The 25317-nt window shown below is 49.3% G+C and overlaps 2 protein-coding genes and 1 pseudogene across 2 annotated transcripts in view; 1 reads left to right on the forward strand and 2 right to left on the reverse strand.

Annotated features, from left to right (window-relative positions):
- The window catches only part of Vps20 (vacuolar protein sorting 20), a 28086-nt gene extending 20784 nt beyond the window's left edge, over nt 1–7302 (reverse strand). Inside the window, exons 1-2 of the mRNA XM_089586243.1 lie at nt 7084–7302; nt 6900–7009 (exon numbers count right to left, since the gene is read on the reverse strand). Coding sequence (XP_089442369.1) covers nt 6900–7009; nt 7084–7149 — 176 coding nt within the window. The 5' untranslated portion in view covers nt 7150–7302. The remainder of the gene's footprint in view (nt 1–6899; nt 7010–7083) is intronic.
- A 248-nt stretch (nt 7303–7550) lies between these two features.
- Nucleotides 7551–22727, forward strand: Fnta (farnesyl transferase alpha). The gene is made up of 3 exons (XM_089586242.1): nt 7551–7911; nt 11083–11322; nt 20772–22727. Exons 1-3 carry the CDS (start codon nt 7564–7566, stop codon nt 21120–21122), a joined length of 939 nt encoding a protein of 312 aa, XP_089442368.1. The 5' UTR covers nt 7551–7563; the 3' UTR covers nt 21123–22727.
- LOC149345839 (uncharacterized) lies at nt 12107–13142 on the reverse strand (annotated as a pseudogene).
- Nucleotides 22728–25317: the final 2590 nt, after the last annotated feature.

A 25317-nucleotide genomic window follows, 5' to 3' on the forward strand; every position in this document is an offset into this window, starting at 1 on the left:
GTTCATCAGCTTACGCACCGCCTTAAAAAAGTGGTCATGAAAGGCAATATCAGGGTTGTGCTTACTGCACCCAACAAACTCGGAATTCCGACTATGCAGATTTGTTAATGATGTCACCAACGCAAAACTGCCATGCCCCATCAAGCATGGCAATGTCTATCGAATTCCGCTATCTTGCGAAAAATGCTACATCGTCCAAACTGGCTGTTGTATCCACGTTCACCTCATGGAGCACAAGGACCTGGCAGCTGCTATATCAGGCCCTGGACACTTGGCGGCACACTGCAAACAATGTTCGCATCATGCAAAAAACTTGCACCCCTTTGTTTGAGCAGACATGTGTGATGTATGTAAAGACAGACCAGAAGGAGTGGGACGTACTGGAAGCCTTCCTTATTCACGTGGAAAGGCAATCATGTGTGAGCAGACCAAATGTTTATCTGTGTGCTAAAGATCTGAAGTTGTTGTATCGGGAAGTGCCATCACGCATGCGATTTGAATGTTGATTTTTTTGGCACCTGACAGTCACCTATATATGCGTGGTATTTTCGGGAATAAAGTCAGTCGATGCCTAGCACCTGTGTTGTCTTCCACCCTGTCGTCCTTGTTTTCTAGCACTACTACTATGTCCTCTCAACCCCCATAATGCCTTATGTTTCGTTGTCACGGCACCTCTGCCCTTTTGCGTTACCAGACTGTGCTTTTCCCTGTTTACCCATACTCTGAGACATTTGTATTGTGGCACTCTGGGTTTTTCATGGCCTTGTATTGCGAGAACCTGATCAGTTGAATCGTTGAAAAGCATCATACCTGAGTTAACTGCACTAAAACTGAAGCCTAGAGCGTCTCCTTCATCTCCACAACAATTAACCAGTGTGCAAATCTTGCTGGCTACCTGCCAACAGTACAACACAGTCCGCATACATTAAACCGGGGAGCCTCTGCTCTGCGACTTTTCCACCTAATCTGCATGACAGATTATAGCCAACACCAATTGAATTGGGATGCACATGACAGGCCAACTGCTACGCTGGTCTGCAGACTGTAATCATATTCTGCGACTCAAGACCCGCACTGCAGATGACAAAAACATACATGTGAGCAGCTCATCTGACAAACTGTACTTGTGCTAGCTGTACTTGTTCCACACTTCAGTGGATTGTGGCATACGGCGAAGCTAAGCTGGCTCCTGCTGAAGCTAAGCTGGCTCCTGCTGAAGCTAAGCTGGCTCCTGCTGAAGCTAAGCTGGCTCCTGCTGACTGGTATCCGGGAGTGATGCTCATGCAATGCAGGCAGCCACTCAACCCCCAGCACCACTGCATGCTGGTTCCGCCTACCATCAAACGTTGTACAACTCTGCTCCATCAGCTGTGGCTTGGTGTAGCGAACACTGACAGCTAGCTTGAACTGCAGTGATCAGTCCATCACACTATCTGCGAGTGCCCTCGCTACACTGGTGCAAGGAAGGCCTCAGACGGGCCAACCTAGCTGACAGCTCAATGGTGGCTGTTGTTTCCGTGAATATAGGCCTACACTCCCTCCTGTGACACTTCCTGTGCATCGTGCCTACACAATGTAGTACAGTGCAGGCCACCATACGTGTTTGTGCTGGGACACGCGTCTTCTGTGTGCATTCAGCAACAGCGCATGATATGAGTGCACACCCGTTTCTCTGCAACCATGCGGTGTGTGTGTGTGCACTCCATGTGCTGCAACATGTCGTCTCATGAGAAGAGGTCCCCCCCCCCCCTCCCCAGTGTGTCTCCTCCAACCCAGACCACTCCAAGCAATTCACTGTGACATCATCACCCTCCCTCCCTTTTCCCCAGCCTTACTTACTGACCTTTCCTTTCATTTAATTACTTTCGCCCCCTCTACAACCTAGACTTCCATATTTATCACATACAGCATGAACAGCAGCAGTGACAGCCTTGCCTCAATCCTTTGCTTACCTCGACTGTTGTCATACTTCCTATGCCTTCCCATATAATTTCAACTTTATTACCTTGGTATATTTCCTGAAGAGAATCAGTTACCCCACGACCGGTGCCTTCATCTCTCAGTGTGCTCCACAGTTCCCCGTCCATGTTGTTGTTGTATGTCCAGGAAGGCTAAACACAGAGGTCTCCTCCTTCCTGCCCTACCCATTTCATTGGGCAAGCACGAACAGGCTATCATCTAAGTGCCTACCCCAATTCTGAACCCATTCTGAAGTTCCCCGAGTATCCCATTACTTTCTACCCATGAATGCCTTTCTTCTTTATTTCATTGCCTGCACTGCCAGCGTGCAGGTAACAGATGTTATTGTAATCGGTCAGAAGGATCCTGTCTCCTTTCCCTTTACGAATAAGGTTGGTTTGGTTTATTGGTTTATTGGGGTTTAACGTCCCAAAGCGACTGAGGCTATGAGAGACGCCGGAGTGAAGGGCTCCGGAAATTTCGACCACCTGGGGTTCTTTAACGTGCACTGACATCGCACAGCACACGGGCCTCTAGAATTTCTCCTCCAAAGAAATGCTAGCCGCCGCGGCCGGGATCGAACCCGCGTCTTTTGGGTCAGCAGCCGAGCACCATAACCGCTGAGCCACCGCGGCGGCTTTACGAATAAGGAGAACAGCCAGTGGTGGTGTCACCTGCAGTCCATTTTGTTCGGCCTTTTCTTGCCTTTCAGTTCTCTGAGATCATGAATGGCAGTTTACCAATATCCCTGAAGAGGAAAGTATACAACAGCTGTATCCTACCGGTACTCACCTATGGGGCAGAAACGTGGAGGCTAACAAAGAGGGTTCAGCTTAAGTTAAGGAGAACGCAGCGAGCTATGGAAAGGAAAATGAAAGGTGTAACATTAAGAGATCGGAAGTGGGCAGAGTGGGTGAGGGAACAAACGCGGGTTAATGACATCTTAGCCGAAATGAAGAGGAAGAAATGGGCTTGGGCAGGGCATGTAATGCCGGTGGTCCCTAAGGGTAACGGAGTGGATTCCAAGAAAAGGCAAGCATAGCAGGGCGCGGCAGAAAGTTAGGTGGGCGGATGAGATAAAGAATTTTGCGGGGATACAGTGGCCGCAACTGGCGAAGGGCAGGGTTAATTGGAGAGGCATGGGTGAGGCCTTTGCCCTGCAGTGGGCGTAGTCAGGCTGATGATGATGGTATAATGTGAGGGGATAGAGTGTTCAGGGAGTGCTCGTAGGTGAGGCATCTCATGTTGACGACACGAGATGGCGCCACTGGAGAGTGGGCTGCACGGGAACGGCAGCACGCATGGCATCTGCTGCACCGTGAAAGCTTTGAGTGTTGCATATAGCACCAAATAAGATACGTCTGCCACTGGAATGCAGTTATTTTTTGAAGCGAAGCAGCAAAGCAAAGACAGGAAAGTCGGACATGTCAGGGTCTTCTGTCCAATGATAAAACTGAGCTGATGAGAAAATGGCTGGGAGACGATGGACTCGATTTTCGTGCACAAAGCAACGCCACACGCGGTATAAAAGAAAAACTTTTCTAAGGTTGAATTGTGTGCACACTATTGCCATCATAAATTTGTGTGTGCATGAGAACGCAGTTACATGTTTAAAAATACACGTTCTAAAATGAGAGGCACTTGCGAGAGAATTATTTAACAGCTATAGATGTGCTTCCATTTAACAAGGTACAAATTCGCTTTGGGGGCTAGAATGTAAAAAAAAAAAATTAAGTTGTGGGGGTTTAGTATCCCGAACGACATGTGGGCTATGAGACAGACTGCAGTGGTGGGCTGTGGAATAATTTTGACCACCTAGAGCTCTTAACAACCTATCGCACAATGCACCGGTCTTTTGGTATTTCACCTTCATAGAAATTTGACCGCCGTGGCTGGGATTGAACCCGCGTCTTTCGGGTCAGCAGCCGAGCACCATAACCACTGAGCCAGGTGGTCGAATTTCCGGGAGCCCTCCACTACGGCGTCTCTCATAGCCTGAGTCGCTTTGGGACGTTAAACCTCATAAACCAAGCCAACCATGTATTTCGCCTTCACTAAAATACGGCCGGGATCGAACCCACAAAAATCCGAGTGCCAAAGCCACTGAACCAGCACTTGTGAGTCAATGGTAAACATGAATTTGTGCTGGGCTTGTAACAATGGTCCCCAGGACTTTCGCTATTTCTCAAGCCCAAAAAGGCGCCTACAGTTTCCAGACAATGGCATATATCCGCTTTGCGAAAGGAAATTCTGGTTGGTGATGATTGTTTATCAGCACAAAAGTAGGCAGCCTCCGTGTCACAAAGTCATGCCTGCCTTGTACGCATTTTTTGCAGCAGAGGTATGCAAGGCGCCTCAGTTTTTCACGAAAGGGTCACAATGCAGCGGCAACGGTTTTGCACCCCTCGCGGGGCCAGTTGACCGCTTGCGACACTGGAGGGTCAAGGCCGCTCCGCCCCCTCCCCAGGATTATCGCCGGGAAGCGGGCGCGTGCAAGATCTAGGGACGGGAAGCGGCGTGTTGAATGCCCCAGCACCATTCCCGACCTTCGCAAGCTTCTCGTCAGGACCGTAGCTTTCCCTCGCGTCCCTCCTCAATCTCTTCGTGTTTCTCCCCCCCCGTTTTCAACATCTGCAAATCGTTGGTGCACCGGGCCTTGAGAATTCATTAATTTGTTTGTTTACTGTTGCTCGCCACGAGAATGCGGTGGCGGGAAAACCACGAGCAGGGCAGTTGGCCTGGAGATTTCGGTGCGCGTGGACGTGTGTGAGGTCAGCCAGGGAAGTGGTCGGCAAGCAAGCTAAGGCGGGTGTCTGACGCGTAGAGCGCGGTGACGGCGGCCCCGAAGGCGCGTGGCCCAAGTTCACCCGCATCCGCAACCCCCCATCAGTCCCGCGCGCCCCCGCAGCTCGACGCTCCCTGCGACCGGACCTTGCCACTACGCAGCGAAACCACCGTTTCTCCCCACTCGATTTACTCTTTTCTTTGTCCTGTCACTCTTTCTTCTCGTAACCTTTTGTACAGTATTGCTTTGTTGTTGTAACGGGCTGTATAGTAATCACCCTGATGTTTCCATCTATGTGTTAATTGTAGTGTTTGTGTTCTCATTCTGTGTTGTTCGCGTCGCGCTATGTATTGACGCTACTTTGTTGGGCATAGTGTTGTAACTGGTTGTTGTTATCCGTTGCCCAAGTAAAGATTCTTGCTTGTTAAGAACTTGCCTATGCCACATGCCTCCGGTCAACGGCTAATCAGGCGTGGCCCCTATCGCCGGTCAGCAGTCAATCCTCATCTTCCGCACGCGGGGTGAGAGGTTTGTCGCTCCTCCCCCTCCGGACTTAGAGAGTGCAGTGGTGGGCAGGTTGGCCCGGTTAATTATAATTTCTGCGCCAACCAACATCAAGCCGCCCACAATATCCTGACACTCCGAAATATAACTGTTGATGGCTGGTACGAGGGAGCTAGCTCAGGCAATGAGCTACCGGCGGCACCTTGCAATCGGCGCATCTCTTTTACACAGAAATGAAGTCTTGCGACACATCAAACTTTGCAAATTTGTTTGTGAGCTCATCTGGATGCAGCCTAAAAAAATAATAAGTTGCTTTCACGAGCAACATTACACATGCACTTTGCTGTCTCCAAAAGCCCCAACCTATTCTAGGGCCTCCCACTGCAAAATACTGTGGCTCAGACAAGCGATCCAGACCAAGCTTGGAAGTCTCTCAGCCTCTCAGCTCCAGAAGAGGAGGAGTCGTTCTTGTCAATTTGCTATTCTGGTTTGCTCATCAGGTAATCTGGGGCATTCAGCAGTGGTACAGCACCAGGCACGAATTCCAGCTTCCCCATGAAATATGCACATCACCTTTTTCTTTATAATGTGCAGGTATTTCGCATAATATACCACAGCTCAAAACGAAATTCACAAAGCGCACAAGTTTTGTCTAGGGCCATGTTTTGTAGTTCCTGTAAACAACGGCAGTTTGTTTCCTTCTGCTGGTTTGACAGCCAGGACCGAAAAACGGCAGAGTAGTCATCAACAGTTCGGCCTTCCAGCCTACTCCTCATGCAAGAAATGAAAAGAGTTTTTGCAGAAAAGCCCCGCACACAGCAAACGACATGAACAGCAAACCTATTGCCCCTGTCACCAGCAAACAGTCGCCACCTCACCGCAATGCATGCTCCTGAACATACTACACCTCTCCAGTACACTATGTCAGTGGTAATTGACTGCAACTTCTGGCCAGGGTTGCCAATGCAGCGCCCTTTCATGTGTTGATGCAGCCCAGTCTGTGGACTTGCCGTACTTCTTGCTGCACCCTTGTGCACAAACCGTCGCTGTGCGGAGAAATGGCAATGCCACTTACATCGGCGACTGCAGTCAGACTGCAAAAATGTGTGGGCTGACAGCCCCAGTCGGTACTTGCGAGTGTGTGACCTCGGGACTTGGGCAATGGGCTCTCTAATCCTGCCGTTGGAGCAAGAGAAACTAGGGGCACGCACAGCTTGAGAGTGGACTTCTGGTCAGCTATTGCCCCGTCAGAAATGTTTCCATACAGCCTATCAAAAGTTGACTGCAGAAGCCCCGTCAAGCACGGCAGCATCTTCGTCGGATTCCATACCACGAAGCGATACGCACAGTCGTGAGCGTGTTGACTACAGTGATGCGCTATTCGACAAATAAAACCAAGCACTGTCAGCGGATCTGGCTCGAAAGTTCGCTTCCTTAGCTCTGCCAAGCGCTGCTCAAACGTTTTAAACGCTCCATTCGCCCTTTGTCAGTGGAATGTCTGTGCAGTGGGCGTGGTACAAAGCCTCTTAAAGTATGGGCAAGAGAGAGAGAGAGCACGGCGACCGATGCGGGCCGTGTTCACTGACTTACTTGATCATGGAACGCGCACGGGTTCCGAAAATCCTTTCATTTTTCAATGTAAATCACTCACTCTTTCCGCCCATCGTGGAGAAGCTGCCGCGCCAGCTGACGCTCCTTTTCCAGGCTGACGAGGATTTTCTTCTGATACTGCTTAATCTTGTCCCTCTGCTGCTTCAGTTGCTGCAGGAGACGAGGGAAAAACGCCGTCAGTGCAGCAGAGGTTCCTTGGAGTGCCTCCGAGGCTGTGAACTCACCAGGACGGCCTTGTCTTGCTCCGTTACACGGCTGACCTTCTTGTGCTTCCCGAACAGGATGCCCATCTTTCCTGGACAGGTATTTTAGCTTACAAACGCAGAACCAGACATCAAGCGCCTTTCCATCTCAACAGTACCGCTCAGTACCGTGGTACCGTTAGCTCCACTGACACACGAACTAGCTGTACACGAACGAACAGCATTTTCGGAATGGTTGGATGGATGGACGGATAGGAGCGCCCGCATCCGTTTCCTCTAGGTCAGCAAGTAGACAAATGAATAAAATGTTACGTTAGAAGCAAGACCCATCGCCACTGGAATCGGTGCCGTTTCTTCATTAATGTTAAAATAATCGACGCCCATTTTTGCTATCGAATAGCCCAATTAATTTTTCTAGGCACACCACGTGTATAAAAGAAAATAAACGTGTTTCAATTTATACGGTAGGGGTTGCACCAGCAGTCTAGGCACACAAACAGCATGGCGGACGAGGAGGGCTGCGGCGACGAGAAGTGGGTGCTCTACCGGGACCGGCCCGAGTGGAAAGACGTGGCGCCGGTGCCCCAGGACGACGGCGAGCACCCGGTGGTGCGCATCGCCTACTCGGAGCAGTTCCGCGACGTCTTCGACTACTTCCGCGCCGTGGTCAGGCGCGACGAGCGCAGCGAGCGTGCGCTGGAGCTGGTCACCGACGCCGCCGCGGTGAACCCCTCCAACTACACGGTGTGGCACTACCGGCGGCTGCTGCTCAAGGAGCTGGGCTCCGACCTGCGTCGAGAGCTGGACTACATCCAGAAGGTGATCGAGGACAACCCCAAGAACTACCAGGTGCGAATGCAGTGCACTTTCCCTCATGAGGGTATCCGCCCTTTGGCCGCATTTCTTGCAGCTGTCATGTGGGCAAATCAAGCAATCAACAAGAGCTCAAGTTCTTGCCGACGCGCGTTTTCTAAGCTCAGTCGGAAAACGCAGTGAAGAAAGATCCTGTCCAGCACGAGGCAAATTTGTATGCATATTAATCCTACCAAATGGGTGAAATGGCAGGGGTGAGTTACGCCACGAAGACTGCACTCAGAGGCCCGTGTACAGTGCCATGTCAGTGCACGTTAAAGAACCCCTGGTGGTCGAAATTTCCGGAGCCCTCCACTGCGGCGTCTCTCATAGCCTGAGTCGCTTTGGGACGTTAAACCCCAAGAAAACAAAACAAACAAATCACGGTGACTGCACACACTAAAGAATGGCAGTAGAGCGCTTGGCCCTGTCTTTTCTTCTCCATCTGTGTTGTCTTCGTGATGCTTGGATGTTAATAATCCCACACTGCTTTCCCATTTTTTCATGCAGTAATCTGCATCATTCCTAGTTTGAATAAGTGCTAGCCTACAATATTGTTTCCTTTGCTACATTGGCAGCGTATGGGCACTGGAGTCGTAGTAAAACTCCAGAAGTTCCAAGCGCCATAGAGATGTGCATATAAATGGGGTCTCCTACAAAGCCAAAGGACTTGATTTTCTTCATTTTCAGTTTTGTCGGTAGGGTGGTCACCTTTTCATCCAGAGTCATACCCGTGCCACACGGACAGATCAAATGTCATTAAGTTTTAATGGCATTCGTGCGGTTCCACACGCATAAATTTAATGGCATTAGCCTTACTGCCATTCGCGACCTACTGAGTTCGCCACAACTCATTCGCACGTGCAATGTGTACTCTCGTTCCCATTTCACACGCAGAAAAGCATGCACCTTTGTTAGTAACAACTTCCTAACCAGTAGGAAATGGTTAATTCTTAACTTTCAGTAAGATGAAGCATGTATACCGCATTTTCGATGTGAAGAGCGCCACTTGAACGAGCCTTATTGACAGGTACCCTCGACTTTATGTGCTGACATGCAAGTTTATGGCTACTTTTCCGACTTGTAAAGCAGGAACAGCCGTATTTTCGGGAAAATTGTTTTTACATTACATTTGAACAACATTTCCGATATATTGTGCTCATTAGGAATGTTTATACTCAGATGAAACTTCTGACTACCTTGCAAGCATTATCGTCGTCATTTTCTATAATGGCATTAAATGTGGACATGTAGCACCAACTCCGAAAATAATGAAATTAACAAACTTAAGGCCTTAAGCATTTACTGTCATTTCTTGTGCGCGTGTGGCACGGGTATCAGTCGGTCATAAAACTAATATTGGTACTGGGTTCTGTCGACCCCACCTAGTTGGTGCTGAAGGCAACCTCTAGTGGTGTGACCCGGACTTGTGCTTCCGGATTAGAGATGGCCACCAGGGTCTGCCCCTTTTGCGAGCCTACATACATGCTTCTAGAGGCAGTGGATCTGCGGGGCAGTCCCAAAAGATGTGTTCCATCGTGGCTCTCTGGCCACCTTTTGAGCAACTGGGGTTGATGGGGTCCGTTCTTGCCGGGTTTGGGAGAGTGTTGGTTTGGAGTTTTCTCCCTCTTGAGCTTTGGCGAGACTTTTGTGAGGTGGCATCCTGGTAGCTGATGAGACCTATCTGTTGTGTTCGAGTCACTGTTCATGGCTGGGCCTATAGATCCTCGAGTCATAGTGTGAGCTGTCTCGTTCTCAGTGTTGCCAGAGTGAGCCTACTGGCTCACTCTGGCAGGTCATTTCCCATGTTCATTTCCATGTTCCCCCCTTTCTTCAAGGTACTTTTTGAGCATATTCAGAGAGCTCCTTGAGGAATCTTCCTCTCGAGTAGTTATTAATGGCAGTTTTGGAGTCTCTTATAACAGCTTCACTTTTGGGCTCAGTTAAAGCTAGTGCTATGGCTGCAGTGTCTGAGTGTTTGTCTGTAGCTATCGATATTGGTTCTCCCTTTTCTGTGGAGACCGCTATTGCAAAGGCTTTGATATTGCCGAGGTATGCCGTCACATCCACATATGCCACATCCTGCCTGTCCTCGTATTTCTTCACTAGCGCATTGGCCCTAGTTATTCTCCTACCGTTGTGGTAGGAAGGATGCATGTTTTTACGGTAGAGGGTTGATGGTTGTGGTGTTTCTGATGTTGGAGGGTAGTTTCTGCTTGTTCTCCACCAAGGGTTCAGCGTTTTTGCCTTTAGTATTGCTGTGCTGGCTGTTGTTGAGGTTAGTCTGAGCTTGACTGGGAGCCCTGTGGCTGTTTTATACGCTTCTTGCGTGATGAGTCCATCAATCTCTTGCATTTCCCTCTTCGTTAATTCAAGGTATGGCAGCGCATATGTAATTCTACTGATTACAGGGGCTTGGACTAGCTTGGTACAGGTTCTTCTCCTTTACCCCTTTTCTCTTGTTAGCTAATCTTCTGATAAGCCCCGTAGTTTGTGTCGTAGTGTGTCTTAATTGATTAGATGTTTATTAGGTTAATAAGGGCCATAACTGACGTAAGGCCAAGATTTCTAAGTGTTTTGTTAGTCAAAATTGTTTTGCTGGAACCGAGATGCATATGTCCTTGGTGGGAAGACAGCGCAAGAAACGACCACCACAGGGGAGGACAAGACACAGAAGAACGCTTTCATATCAAGATTTACTTTGCCATCAAGTCAAGCTGGTTATACAAATGTGACTTGATGAGAAAACAAATCAGTTGATAGTAGCCTTCTTTTGTGTCTTGTCCTCCCCTGTGGTTGTCGTTTTTTGCCCTCTCTTCCCACCAAGTATGAATAACCACCATGTACCACCCAGCACCATGTTTTATTGAAATGCATCTGTCGTGAATACGTTGACATGTGTGGAAGAATAAGTTGTTTGGGAATGGATGTCGTTCAGAATATTCGGTGAACAAGAATAACTGAATTCCATACTGGGTAGAAGAGAGAGAGAAAAGGCTCACTGTGTACCAGGTTTGTTCTGCGACTGATGCCTTTGTGGTTGTCTAATCTTGGCCATACCTCCCCTCTCAGAACTCCCCAGTAAGAGGAGCTGGTGCTGGGGATGCCCTCCTCGAATGTTTCGACATGTGGGGAAACACGTGTTGAAGGAGGGGGGGGATGTGGCAGGTGTGGCACCACCGGCGGGTGGTGGTGGAGTGGCTCCAGGATGGCTCGGGGGAGAAGGCGTTCACCGAGGTGATCCTGGCCATGGACGCCAAGAACTACCATGCCTGGCAGCACCGCCAGTGGGCCCTGGCCGAGTTTGGCCTCTGGGACGGGGAGCTGGACTTCACCCGGCGCCTGCTGGCCGAGGACGTGCGCAACAACTCGGCCTGGAACCAGCGCTTCTTCCTCATCTCCCGCACGGTACAGCCCTATCAGAAATGCTAAATAGGTAGAATACAAGAACGGAGAGTGGAAGTGGCAGTTACAAAAGGAACTAAGAAGAATATTGCCCGGCCTGCAATGGAAGAAGTAGAAAGTGCAGTTTAAAAAAAGACAAGGAAAAGAAAATGGCTTGCCCCGCAATAGAAAAACAAATAGTAGAAAGGGGAGCGGTTCTCGTGCTGAAGTAATTCCAGGGAAAACTTGATGAAATATGTGCTGATCGTGTAAAAAAGTTCAAACTTGCTGTAGTGCAATACACCTCGCGCGCAAGAAAGCATGCCGCAGGTCCTCGCGATCAAAATTCACGCTAGGCCTAGCACTTTTCAAGAGCGTTCCTCGAACTGAGCAGACAGTCATTGTTCCAAGAGCAGGCCCCACGTTGGGCGCCAGATGTGTGGCGTTTTAATTTGGGAGAGATAAATACGTTTTCTCCGTTTAATCGTGGCTGACACAGTTCAAAACTGCACAGACCCCACTCCATGATTGTGTGTATGTCACCGAGCACACAAAGGAACGACAGTCTGGCTGACACAAACACTGCATGTACTGCTACAACAACAACAACACCAGATAGCAACAAAATATGCTGAGGAATCAAGGACGTCCAACTCACCAGCACCAGGGCAAGGGCGAAAATCCGAGGCTTGAAGGGACGAGCTGGGGAGAGATTATTCCCCCCACAAGGCCTCTGGCAGAGAGCAGATCCTGTGCCGACACAGTCATACGCAACGAATTCCCAAAGAGAAAGCGCTCCCCCTCGCAATCATGCCATCCGTGGCACTCGTGGACGGACGGAAGCTGAACCCTTTAACTCTTGTCTTGATTTTAGCCACCAGTCAGATAACCGTCGCTTGGTTACTCCTACAAATCTCTTCTTCCTGCACTGTCCTTGAACCCCAATGCTTTGAATAAATCAGCCCCGCTGTTTTCAGCTCCAGGGTGAAGCCCTTTCGAGAAAAGTGTCAAGTGTTCAGCCGTTTCCTCCTCCTCCCCACGCGCACCACATGTCGCATAACGTGTATCTCGTGGCACCTCAGTGGATATGTCTTAGTCCGCACTACTCCTGTCTTGGCCTCGAGCAACAAAGCACTTCCCCTGCAGTTGTCGCAGATATTGGCAATATCCTGCTTAAACTTCCTGCATGTTCCCAGTGCCGATTTCGTCAGCATCCCTGTTTTCCACAGAGCCCTCTCTGTTTCTTTAACCTTTTTCTTTACCGATAATTGCTCATTTGCCCCCCCCCCCCCCCCCCCCCCCCAACTGGTGTCCAGATATTTGGTTGTCAGTCCTCTTTTGCCATTTTGTGTCGACATTCCTCATGTGCAAGCAGCTGAAAACTTCCCTAGCCCTTTTCCCCCATTTCTCTCCGTTAATCCTCAACTTCTATCTTACTACTAGCTTCTCTCCCATACCCCTTGATTTGGTGTACTGCCATGTCTGGTCTCATGCACTGGACTGCATTGCCGAAAGTCAGACTGGGAACCATCACACGTTTCCAGATCCCTCTCACCACCCCGTACCTATTGTAATTCCACAATGCCCTGTTTTTCAGGACAGCTGCATTCCTACCAGCTTTAGTCATCACTTATTTTTCGTGCTCTCTCAGGCAGTGAGCACAGTTATTTGTACACACCCCATGATATTTGTACTTATCCACTGCCTCTAGCTTGATCTCCTGTATTCTGTGCTCGCTGCCCTCATCATTAAATGTCATGACAGCAGATTTTTCCTTATCAGCCTCTGCAAATCTTCCTTGTTGTCAGCCATTAGCACTATATCATCCGCGTACACTAGTCCCAGCAATGACTGTTTAATCCATTCGCCTTGCTTGAAGAAAGAAAGCTTGAAGCCTAGTAGGCTCTTCTCTAGTTTGGCCTGTCACCCTTGTAGGTACAACATGAACAACAAAGGTGACAAAGGACATCCTTGCCTAAGTGCCCGCTGACGGTCATGCGGATTCCGTTCGTTATATCCGATGTTCGTATTAAGTGGATTCTTCGTACAACAGCCAAATATGCTAAGGCCACTGAAATTGTTGTTTACTTCTTATAAAACTGCATTATGTGCGCCTCCTTGTGCAAAGCAGAGCCTGCTGTGGCTCCTTCCAGGCTATGTATAGGGCGGGCATTTGATCCTCGTCGAGACCCTTGCTGCCAATTTAGGGACGGGGTATAACTAATCGTGGCTGAAGTGACCATGGCAGCCGGTGGCAGGTCGGCCACATAAATGAGATTCCTGGCAGTAGGGAGAGCTCGCACTTGGTGTTCAAAGTCTCCGTCAGAGCACACGCTTCTGCGATTCTGTGGTTATCCGAGGAAACTTCTGTCCAGCTATGGATCAACAAAGCGTTGGCACAAATCTGCATGCGTCCGGTCACGTGTGTTTTCGAGCTTCATCAGTCGTTCCTGGGCTCATGCAGGGACAAAAACAGCGCAGCACAGAGTGCATCAGTATGACAATGCCTGCACGCAGTAGCAGCAGCGCAAAAGATGGAGATGGATATGCACACTACGTGACCAGCAGGGATTTCAGAATTCTCAAATCGCTGCTCTCAGTTCACTCAGGGCCATCTTCGCCTTCGACGGCGCCCCTGTCTCGTGCGCTTCTTCCACTTGGGACGCTTTGCCCAGACGGCGAATGATTGCCCTCGTAGGTCATCGACTCGGGCTTGGCCGCCAGTTACTTACTGTAGAGTTATAGCATACCGTTACCGTGTTTACTTTACTGTTAATAGTGTTACCGGGTGCCGGACTTTCCAGTTAGCACTGCGCAGTGCAGTGCCACCTTTTGATTGTATTTTTGGGTCGACATTTTCTTTCCACAGAGGTGTCGTGAAGGTTGAGAGGCGCTCTTTCATCTCCACTCTTACTGGAGGCACGGCCTCCTCAACTGCGGAGGTAGTTTACGGCGCCTTATAACCAAGTGGTGCAGCCAAATTTTTTTATTGTATCTGCAATGAATTGGCATTGACCTTATGCATATTTTGACAGTAGCACCGCACCCCCTTGTAATAAGCGAGCGTTCGATATATCTGCGGCCGTTATACGTGGGCTCAAGTGTACATTTTGTATGCACTTTGTTACTTTCATAGATATCTATTTCGACTGCGATGCTGGCACCCTCCCTTATTAGTTAGATTGGAAACTAGGGAGTACTCATCGTGGGGAAGCAAACAAAAGGGCATATTCAAGAAAACTTTGCGCAGTTTAACACAAGATGGAGGGACAAACACAGTACACACACACGAGCGCTCGTTTGTGTGTACGCGTTTCTCCCTCCATGTTGTGTTATTCTGCGCAAAGTTTTCTTGAATATGTCGCTACACCAACTGGCCCAACGTACTGCTCTACCAAAAGGGCAAGGTCCCCACTCACAAAAGGTTTCTGTCATCACTTTGTCCTTGAGGTCACTGTGGAAGCCAGTCTAGCCAGCACCACTCTTTCTGGGAGTGTTGTCGAGGGAACCCCAGAGATGCAATTTCTGCGTGAAGCATTCTTTGATTGATATGGTGTCCCTCATTTCATGGAAGAAGTTTTTTTCTAATGTTTCTTCTCCATTAGTTGGCTCAGCTGACTTGCCATTTCCTCTGCTGCAACCATGTCAACAGCCATGCCTTCAGCAAGACTCTTCGTATCCAACATTTTGATTGTTAGCAGTGTGTTCTGAACACGCTCTCAGTAGCTGTGTACTTGCAACAATGTCAGTTGCATGCTCTTGCTTGTAGCAATGCTCAGTGCCTCTTCCTGCTAGGACTCAGCTGTGTGGTAAGGGATGGCCTTGAATCCTGCACTCCTCAAACAGGCATGATGTGGGGAGGATGTTCCCATGCTGACCAGAGGCAGAAAAACAACATATACAGTAGCCGACCGATATTTCGGACTCCAATAATTCGGACTAGCGCGATATTTCTGACTTCGCTGAGGAACGTGTGCATTCTCACGACCGATATTTCTGACCTTGCGGATTCTAGAAGTTCGAATTTTCAGACTAAAATAGATGCTAACAATATTGTGGTGATCGTTTTTCAGCCGAAAGTTTGTTATTTCGGCTTAATGTAGACGCGAGCGGGCATTGCTGTTGCAACCAACCCGTTCCCTGCCACTGTGAAAGGCTCCACCTTGGATTTAAACGGAATCAGTGGGCGCAATCGGACTGGCTTGGATGGGCTTGGCTATTTGTTCTCCATCATTGCCATTCGAGATAATGGGATGCTTTCCATTGCCATCAAGATGGCCTACAAAGGGCGCGCGATCGCATTGAAAACGGTACAGTGGGACAGCTGCAGCGTCCGCCGCAGCTTAGACGACACGCCCCGCGGTGTGGGGCAGCAAATGGGTAGACGGGGCGAGGGAGGGAGGGAGGGGGGGGGGGGGGGCTGCATTCGGAGGCGTTCGCTTCCACTCGCGTCTTCCCGTGGGTTACCTTTCGGCCTTCGCGAACGTCATTGCCCCATGCAAACTGACTGTTCTTGCTTCACGGAAGTGCATTCATTCGCGGCATGACCGCGGCCGCGTCGCACTGTCTGTTATCATGATGTGGTAGGGTACGGACATGAGGAAAGCATGGTGATGACTGAGGTAGAGTCTAATATTATCGCTTGCAGGCGGAACATGGGGAGTGGAGATTTTCGCGATTTTGAAAGCTGGTTTTTCGCAGAAAAGTTTATTTTTTTAAGTTGACTGATTTTTCGGAGTGTTTGATTATTCGGACCATTTTTCGGGTCCCGCCAAGTCTGAAAAATCGGTCGTCGACTGTATATCCTTTGAAGAATGCTGAAAGGAGTGACAGGTTCTCTTGAAGCCACTGGGGGATCCCTAGTGAGAAGGTTCAATGAATGGCCTCCACATGGATTCAGCCCAAGAATTCTTGGCCACAACAATCTTCCATGGCGGCCCCTGACTCTGGCAGTGCCGAGAGAACACTCTCAGTGAGGCCCACTGCGGTGGCGTTGTTCTTGGATATGGACCTTGCCATTGGTTGTGCACAGGAAACAAACTGGAACAGACACCGTGTGGCTGATGACAGGTCCAATATTATAGCTTTCATCCTTTCTGTGACTGCATTCTTCAGCATCATGTCTGAATTGTTTGTCCACAATCTGCCGCATCTTGGCACAGCACATGCTTCAAGTGCTCTTTCATGACCTTGTCGTATTCTGCAGGAGGCTCAACCTAAAGTTTCTTTGTTTTCTCTGAAAAGCAGGACGCTCGAGGTCGCAAGGCATTGTATATACAGGGTGGCTAGTTTTTCGAGCACAATCTCTCCTCCATCCTTCGACAAATCTGCTGTTACCTGACCCTCATCAGCTGCTTTCCCCCTTTGCATTGCTCCTAAGGCTTTCTTTACTTCCTCCCTCGTTACTGGCGGGATGCCCCATTGCTGCACACAACTGCCTCTCTCATTGCCATCCTCATTACACTGGCTAACAGTACCTTTTGCGGGGCTAGTTGGTGTGACATTGTGTTCAGGAAAGTAAAAACAGCGCTAAATTCGACTCAAACCACACAGAAAGACGGACAGGACAGGTGCTGTCACAGGACAGTGCCCGTCCTGTCCGTCTTTCTGTGTGGTTTGTGTAAAATTAAGCGCTGTTTTTACTTTCCTGAACACAACTACACTGGCTTCTGTATAGATTTATGTAAAACTCTTTGACTACTTTAACTACCTTATCCGTATCGCTAATAACATTGCCCTCTTTGTCTCTTAGCGCATACATCTGGTTTTTGCCTATACCTAGTTTCCTTTTCACCATTTTTAGTTAGGCTACCTCCGTTCCTTAGAGCATGCCCGATTTTCTCCATGTTAAACTTCCTGATGTCATTTACCTTGCGCTTACTGATTTTCTCTGATAGCTCTGCCAGTTCTGTTCTGTCTGCTTGCCAGTATCCTATCTAACCATTCTACCGTATATTTCTACTACGCACTCCGTAATGATAGCTGTGAGATTATCGTTCATTGCTTGAGCATTAAGATTGCCCTCCTCAGTTAACGCTGAGTATTTGTACTGCAGTGAGATCCTGTGTCTATTCTCCCTCTTAATGCTAACTCGATAATAGCCTTTCGCTTCACCAGTTTCCTCCGTTCCCTCTTCAAATCTAAGCTAATACGAAACCTTACCATTCTGTGGTCGCTACAATGGACCTTTCCGAGGACCTCCACATCCTCTACGATGCCAGGGTGAGCGCACAGTATGAAGTCTATGTCATTTTTAGTCTCACCATTGGCGCTCTTCCATGTCCACTTCCTGTTTGCTCGTTTGCGGAAGAAGGTATTCATGATCCGTAAATTATTTCTATCTGCGAACTCTACTAATAACTCTCCCCTGCTATTTCTAGAGCCCATGCCTTAGTTGCCCACTGCCTGGTCTCCAGCTTGCTTTTTGCCTACCTTGGCATTGAAGCCGGCCATCAGTACAGTGTACTGTGTTTTTACTTTGCTTATTGCCAATTCCACGTCTAGCAGAAGCTTTCAATGATCTGGTCATCATGGCGCGCAGGCCAGCAGGTGCGTAGGCCTGCACCACGTCCAGCTTGTACCTCTTATTAAGCTTAATTATGATAACTGCCACCCTCTCATTAATGCTATAAAACTCCTCTATGTTGCCAGCTATATCCTGATTAATGAGGAATCCCACACCTTGTTCTTGTCATTCAGCTAATTGATGATAGCACAGTACCTTTGTACCCGCCGTTTATTTTTTTAATTTTTATTTATTTAAAACATACTGCAGTCATTGAAGACCAAGCAGGAGGGCAATACAGGTCATATGTAAACGCAATTCAGCGCCACCATTAGCAAGCAATCACAAAAAAAAACACAAGCAATCATAAGCAATCAACAGGTCAAAGCAGTCAAAGCAATCAAACGTGCAGCATGCAGTGCAAACACGGAAAAAGAAAGAAAAAGAAATGAATCAGCAAAAAGCGAAGAGTAACATCAACCCAGAGCTTTTCGTACTCGTTCTTCGAAAACATTTGCATCATGCGCGGAAAAAACTTCTATTGGGAGTGCATTCCATTGTGAGACAGTGCGCGGAAAAAATGAGTGTTAGTACGCGCAAAGATTGGTTCCAGGTTGTAAAGATGGGTGTGCCGAGTTTGACGACCCTCACGTGGATGAATGAACAATTGCGCGTTGATACCAAGTTGGTGATTGCAGAGCCGATACAGAAACCGCAGCCTGGAAATCTTTCTTCTGCTTTCTAAGGTCAAAATGTTGTTAGCACTCATTAGAGACGATGGAGAATCTAATCTGCGGTATGAATTGAATATGAAACGAACTGCCTTTCTCTGTACCATTTCTAGTTTATTTACGTCTTTTTTCAAGTGAGGGTCCCATACTGTACAGCCATATTCCAGTTGAGGTCTGATAAGGGTATTGTATGCAAGCAGCTTAACATTGGAAGGGGCCGACCTTAATTTGAAACGAAGAAACCCTAGTTTCCTAAGGGCTGATGTACAGATTTTATTAATGTGGCTGGTCCAGTTCAAGTTGTTAGTTATCGTAACACCTAAGTATTTACACTCGTTGACCTGAACTAATGGATATTCGTTGATTTTGTACAAAAACTGAGCCAGAGATTTCTTGTTAGTTACCCGAAGAAGGACAGATTTTTCTCTTGTTTAATTCCATAGACCAAAGATTACACCACTGGTTCACAGCATTAAGGTTATTGTTCAAAACAATTTGGTCATTGGTACAACGGATAGTTTTGAATAGGACACAGTCATCTGCAAACAGCCTTATACTAACGGATGCGGTGTCAACTGAGGCAACGATATCATTAATGTATATGAGGAATAAAATGGGGCCAAGGACACTTCCCTGGGGGACCCCAGAGCCAACCGGTAGAATTCCAGATGAGCAGCCATTGACGTGGACGAACTGTTTTCGGTTATTAAGGTAGGCTTGAATCCATTTCACAATCGGTAGAGGAAGACCAGTGTTCTGGAGCTTTAAGATTAGTTTGCTGTGTGAGACGCGGTCAAACGCTTTACTGAAGTCAAGAAATACCATGTCAATTTGCTCGCCCCTATCAAGTGAGGATGCCACTTCGTGAATGGTAGTTACTAGTTGAGTAACAGTTGAAAGACCTTTCCGAAATCCATGCTGGAAACGCGTTAAAACACTGTGCTTTTCAAGAAGTTTAGCACTTTATATGCCGCAGTTCAGTTCTAACTTCACCAACCCCTTTGACGTCCCTTTTAATACCTGCTAGTTCTTCGAACAGCAATGCTAAACTAGCCTCACTGGATAAGAATCCAGCATAAAACGTTGCCAGGGTGCAGTGATGTCATAGAGGTAGACCATCCGCCTCGCGTGCAGGAGGACCGGGGTTCGAATCGCAGTGCTGCGCCATTCTCCTCCGAATTAGAAAAAAAAAAAAGAAACGTCGGCGGAATTGTATGATCAGGCATGGGGTGCAGACTGATCTCAGTGATCAGAACTGACAACGCACTCGCCCAATAGAACAGGATTTCAGGATTTGCCCACCTTGGTATAGTGATTTGCCAGAACATCTGATATGAACAATCAAATTAACTCTCGGCCCTCAGTCCCCAGCGGCTGCGGAGCAACTGACCAAGGCGGCGGCCAGATCTGTGTCGCAGCGGAGGGTGCTAAGAATCTCTGGCTCCGGACAGGCTGCCGCGTTAATTATATAGTACGCTACCACTAAAGCCTTCAATCACCGATTTTGCCAATCCTAGCCTGAAGCCTGACTTTGGAACCCTAGCCTTGAACCGAAAGGGAAATTAAATGCAACAGATGGTCTGCATTTGGCTGAGCAAGCAAAATCTGCTCCAATTTTTGCACAACAGAGCGGCAAATGTGGTGCCAGCCAGAGGGGATGCCAATCACAGATGCTGTGGATGTGCGTGGAGTGAATTTGACCACATGGCGATGATCTACAAGAACATGCATTAGGGGTCATGGGTCAAAGCACATGGCTAATGGTGTGAATGTGTTTGAAGGAAAAGAGAAGTGCCGTTCTGAGCTTTGCATGGGAAGCTTATGGACCTTTGAGATGATCGTATGTGCTGCTTGTTTTTTGTGAGGTACAGTAAGCCATTGTTAAATTTTTCGCTCAGTGGAGTTGATGCTGGACTGGAAAAGGAGCACGTAGGTGCCTGAGTTAATGATATCCTAGTTGAAATAAAGAGGAAGAAGTGGGCTTGGGCAGGGCATGCAATGCGAAGGCAAGGTAACCGCTGGTCCTTAAGGGCAACGGAGTGGACTCCAAGAGAAGGCAAGCGTAGCAGGGGGACGACAGAAAGTTAGGTGGGCGGATGAGACTAAGAAGTTTGCGGGGATACGATAGCCGCAACTGGCGAAGAAGGACAGGGATAATTGGAGAGACATGGGAGAGGCCTTGCAGTGGGTGCAGTCAGGCTGATGATGATGATGATGATGGCCTCCTCCTCGTGCAGGTGGGCTTCACGGAGGAGGTGGTGGAGCGGGAGTGTGCCTACACCATGGAGTGCATCCGCCAGGCCCCGCACAACGAGAGCCCCTGGAACTACCTGCGCGGCGTCATCGATGCGGCTGGGGGTGCCGAGCGTCCTCAGGTGCGGGACTTCTGCGAGGCCCTGTACGCGGAGGACAACTGCCGGGTGGCCTACCTGCTGGCCTTCCTGGTCGACTCCTCCAGCCGGGCTGAGCCCAAGCGGGCGGCTGAGCTGTGCCGGACGCTGGCACGGGAGCAGGACGTGGTTCGGCGCGAGTACTGGAACTTCATGGCACGCACCCTCGATGCTCAGCAGGCAGAGTGCCCCGCTTGAGTGCGCCACCTAGGGGAGACTCGCTCTGAATGTATTGCTGCGTGTGAAGAACATGGTTTTGACTGAGACTCGCATTACTAGTATCCCTTGAAGGTGCATCTGTCACCTGTGTGGGAGCCCTTGGGAACTAGTGGATACAGCAGCCGACTGTTGTGTACACAGGTGTTAACGTGCAGGTGTCACCCAAAAAGCACAACCATTTTTTATGACATCAGGACAGCTGGATGAGAAACGGGGGTGACCCAGTTCACCAATGAAATAAAGTGGTTTTGACCAGGGATTTGTCGCAGGGATGGGGTGATTGAAATGGGGTGATAGGAATATTATTAGGGTAACCCCTCCCAGATCGCTGTACACTGAAGCCTGTATTAATTCGATATTGGTTATTTCAAAAGAGAAAACTGGTTGATTTTCTGCAGCCTCGAAATTTCTAATGTAAATTTTATCACAAGTGCAGCTGGTGGGAAATGAAGAATGGTTTTGAGCAAAGGCCTCACTTGGACACCCCGAGGGAACTGGTGAGATGTGAAAGGAAGGGAGGCCTCCGGAATTGCAGAGCACACGAGTGCCTTTTGCAGCCTCTGCCAAATGCACGTCCTCTGGTTCAGCAGTCAAGTGCCCAAAGTGGGATGTCAGAGTTACTGCGGAACGCCCGAGTTCAGCTCATAATGCAGCATTGCGCTGCTCGTTAGTAGGCATGGTCCCACGCCAAGGAGCCTTTTGAGACAGGAGGGGGAACAAACTTGGAACCCCAGGAAGGTGGTCGAGGCATGGCCCGGTCAAACAGCCTCCATTGTGTCCTCCCAGGAAGAGCAGGTTCACTGCAGGTTGTGGGTGTCCACAGGTAGTGGCTATAGGTGCAGTAATGTATTCAGTTGTGCAACATGTACGATTTCTTCTGAAGTTGCGTCCAGATTGCACTTTCTCGCGTGTCTAGGGAGCCGTCTTCTCTCCAGTATGTGGTGACGGTGTGGGAGAGGATTCTGTCTGCACCTGGAGAGACATTTTTCGAGTGCATGCATGAATGCGTTCATTACCGGGGATACCGAAGTGTAAACACGGTGGTGAGTATGAGAGGAGCCGTGTTTGGGATTGAGCCTCAGAGCAAAGGACAGTGCTTGACGCACCATAGAGCGTACACCGGCAGCAAAGAGAATGTGTGAAATGTACCGAGGGCATTGTTCACAACATCCTGCTTTTTTTTTTTGGCGAGCAATGTGCCGGTCAATCTGGGCTGTGCATAAGTGAAAGGGTCCGTGAATGCAAAGACATTCAGTGGCACTAATGCGGCTTTGCACTGTACGGAGTGTGGCTGCATGCCGTTTCTTCATAAATGCTTGATCGTGGCCAGAAGCAAACAACAGCTTACCCGCAAAACAATGAAAGCTGCTGTGCAGATCACTGCTTTGCAAGAAACATTGCCAGCATGCCATTCATCTCGCTGTCATAAAAGGAAATCTGTGATTCCTGATGTCTTTCACCACTGACCTGTCATTGTTGTCTTTTACTTTTTTTTTGTTTCTCCCGGCACATGTGCCTAATAGTCCTTACATGTGACGTTCGCCATGGTTTTCTTGGAAATAAACCATTTGGATTAAGTTAGCAGCTGTGGTGTGTGTGTGTGTCGTTTCTTCGGCCTTTGTTGTGTCCCCTTATTGCTTTTGTGTGTGTGCGCCCCCGCACCCTCCTCTTAACGACCACTCGCATCCTCCTCCTAACGACCTCCTCCTAACGACGACTTGCCCCTCGTCGCACGCTGTCGCCAGATGCCCCCCCATGGTGCGCCCCCGCACCCTCCTCCTGTTTTGGGAAGCCACTCCCTCCCGTGGACGCTTCTCCGCTCCCTTCTCCGCTCCCTCCTTTCTTCGGGCGGCCAGTTCGGCTCCTGCCTCGGTCGACGCTGGTCGCACCCTCATCAGCTTTAAATAAACAAAGTCTTAAAGTACCGTGTGCGTCTTTCGCTGCATTGAACACAGCGACCGGACACGACAGTGGCGACGAGAAAGTGGATTCGACCCGCGCTACGCAACGCTATTGACAAGCCATGACTACGCGAGGGTTTCCCAATCAGATACCAGAGTTCAACGGCTCATCGTGGTCATCGTGGGTTGGACGCCTTCAGTTCTACTTTGAAGCTAACAACATCACAGACCCAGCCTTGAAGAGGGCCAACCTGCTGACGCTGTGCGGGGAGCAGACCTACGATACTGTCTGCGCCCTTATTCAGCCAAGCACACCAGCGGCAGTGTCTTACGACGACATCGTAAAAGCGCTGCAAAAGCACTACGACCCAAGGCCATCCGAGGTCTACAGCCGGGCTCGCTTCCAACGACGAGATCAACTGGGAGGAGAAACTGTGAGCGCCTACGTAGCCGCGCTCAAGAAGCTCGCTGCCGACTGCAATTTTGGAACGCTGTCGACAACAGCTACCGGGCAGGAGGGAGACGCAGCTTCTTCTGCTAACACCACCATGCTTCCCTTGGACGTGATGTTACGCGACAGATTTGTGTGCGGACTGAGTGACGAGTCACTGCAGCAGCGCCTGTTCGCTGAGAAGGACCTCACATTCAGCAAAGCTTACGACATCGCCGTTCGAGTGGAGAGCGCCGGTCACCAGCAGAGAGGGATTCGCCGGAACACCGAGCCGGTACACCAGACAAGCAACCAGGTGCGCAAGCCTTCTGTTGTTGTAAAATCGGTCAAAAAGGCACAACGCTGCTGGCGGTGTGACGACCAACACAACCCCCAGGGATGTCGATTCCAGTCAGCCACGTGTAATTTTTGCCACAAGCGAGGGCATATCGAAAGAGCATGCATTACGAAACGGAGACTTGCCAAGATAAAGTCACCTTCCCAGCCTAATCACAGCGTCAACGCCTCAGAGAATACGCCGCTATCTGATCTCCATGGAACAACATCAGCAACACCATCTGTGTTGTACGACCTGAACACCATGAATCTCGGCACGCGACCGAAGATTTTTACAGAAGTAAGCGTACATCACCAGCTGATTAAGTTCGAGGTGGACTCCGGCGCAGCCTGTACTCTGATCAGTGAGGACACGTTCCGAACTTCATGGCCATCTGACGCACCCGCCCTGCAACAAGACGACACGCACCTGCGAACGTGGTCAGGACAGAATCTGCCACTTTTGGGCTCTGCCAACGTGCAGGTTAACTACAACGGCCAGACCCATACGCTACCTCTGCTTGTTGTGAAGGGCACAGGATCAAGCCTTCTAGGGAGAAACTGGTTTTCTCCACTAGGCGTGATGATATGCGGCATACACCAGACGCCGAGCCAGAACATGGTTGAGCAACTGCAAGAGAAATACGAAAGAGTATTCTCGGAAGAGATTCCAGGAAACGAAGGGCCCCCGGTCACACTGGAGTTGTTGGACAACGCGCAACCCAAATTTCTGAAGGCCAGGCCGGTGCCGTTTGCTCTCCGAGATTCAGTTGAAAAAGAGTTGGACAAACTGGAGCAGCAAGGTGTCATCGAGCCGACGCAGCATTCAGAATGGGCCACACCACTTGTCGTAGTTCGCAAGAAGAACGGAACCATACGCCTCTGCGGAGACTACCGGAGCACCGTCAATCTTGCGACTAAAGCGTCCTCTTACCCGCTACCGACACCTGAAGAAGTATTCAGTGTACTGCGTGGCGCAAGAGTCTTCAGCACATTGGACCTCACCCAGGCGTATCAGCAGCTGAAGGTGAGCGAATCAACTGCTGAATTATTGGCAATTAACACACTGAAAGGCTTGTACAAAGTCAAGCGACTGCCTTTTGGCGTAGCTGCAGCCCCGGCCATATTTCAAAAATTCATGGAGACAGTGCTTCAGGGCATCCCAGGAGTTTGTGTCTACCTTGACGATGTCATCATCAGTGGCACTTCCACTGAAGAGCATGCAGTGCGCCTAGAGCTCGTTCTCGAAAGGCTAGCAAACGCTAATTTGTGCATAAGCAAATCGAAGTGCTGTTTTGCGGTGCCAGAGGTGCAATTTCTGGGACACCGAATTGATGCAGAAGGCATTCACCCTACCGAGGACAAAGTGCGAGCGATCACAGAAGCACGAGCTCCAACAAACAAGCAGGAGCTACAGGCTTTTCTCGGACTCTTGACGTTCTACGACCGGTTCTTGGAACAAAGAGCTACCGTGGCCAACGACTTATACCAACTCCTTCGGAAAGAT

The sequence above is a fragment of the Amblyomma mixtum genome, chromosome 4 (genome assembly GCF_055824585.1).
Source record: "Amblyomma mixtum isolate Tamu chromosome 4, ASM5582458v1, whole genome shotgun sequence".
NCBI classification, from domain to species: domain Eukaryota; kingdom Metazoa; phylum Arthropoda; class Arachnida; order Ixodida; family Ixodidae; genus Amblyomma; species Amblyomma mixtum.

Bases quoted from the DNA above. Each gene is read 5' to 3' on its own strand.
- Fnta (XM_089586242.1), top strand. From the start codon at position 7,564: ATGGCGGACGAGGAGGGCTGCGGCGACGAGAAGTGGGTGCTCTACCGG. The intron at 7,912-11,082 runs GTGCGAATGCAG...GGGATGTGGCAG, and splicing joins ACAACCCCAAGAACTACCAG to GTGTGGCACCACCGGCGGGT. The intron at 11,323-20,771 runs GTACAGCCCTAT...CTCCTCGTGCAG, and splicing joins TCTTCCTCATCTCCCGCACG to GTGGGCTTCACGGAGGAGGT.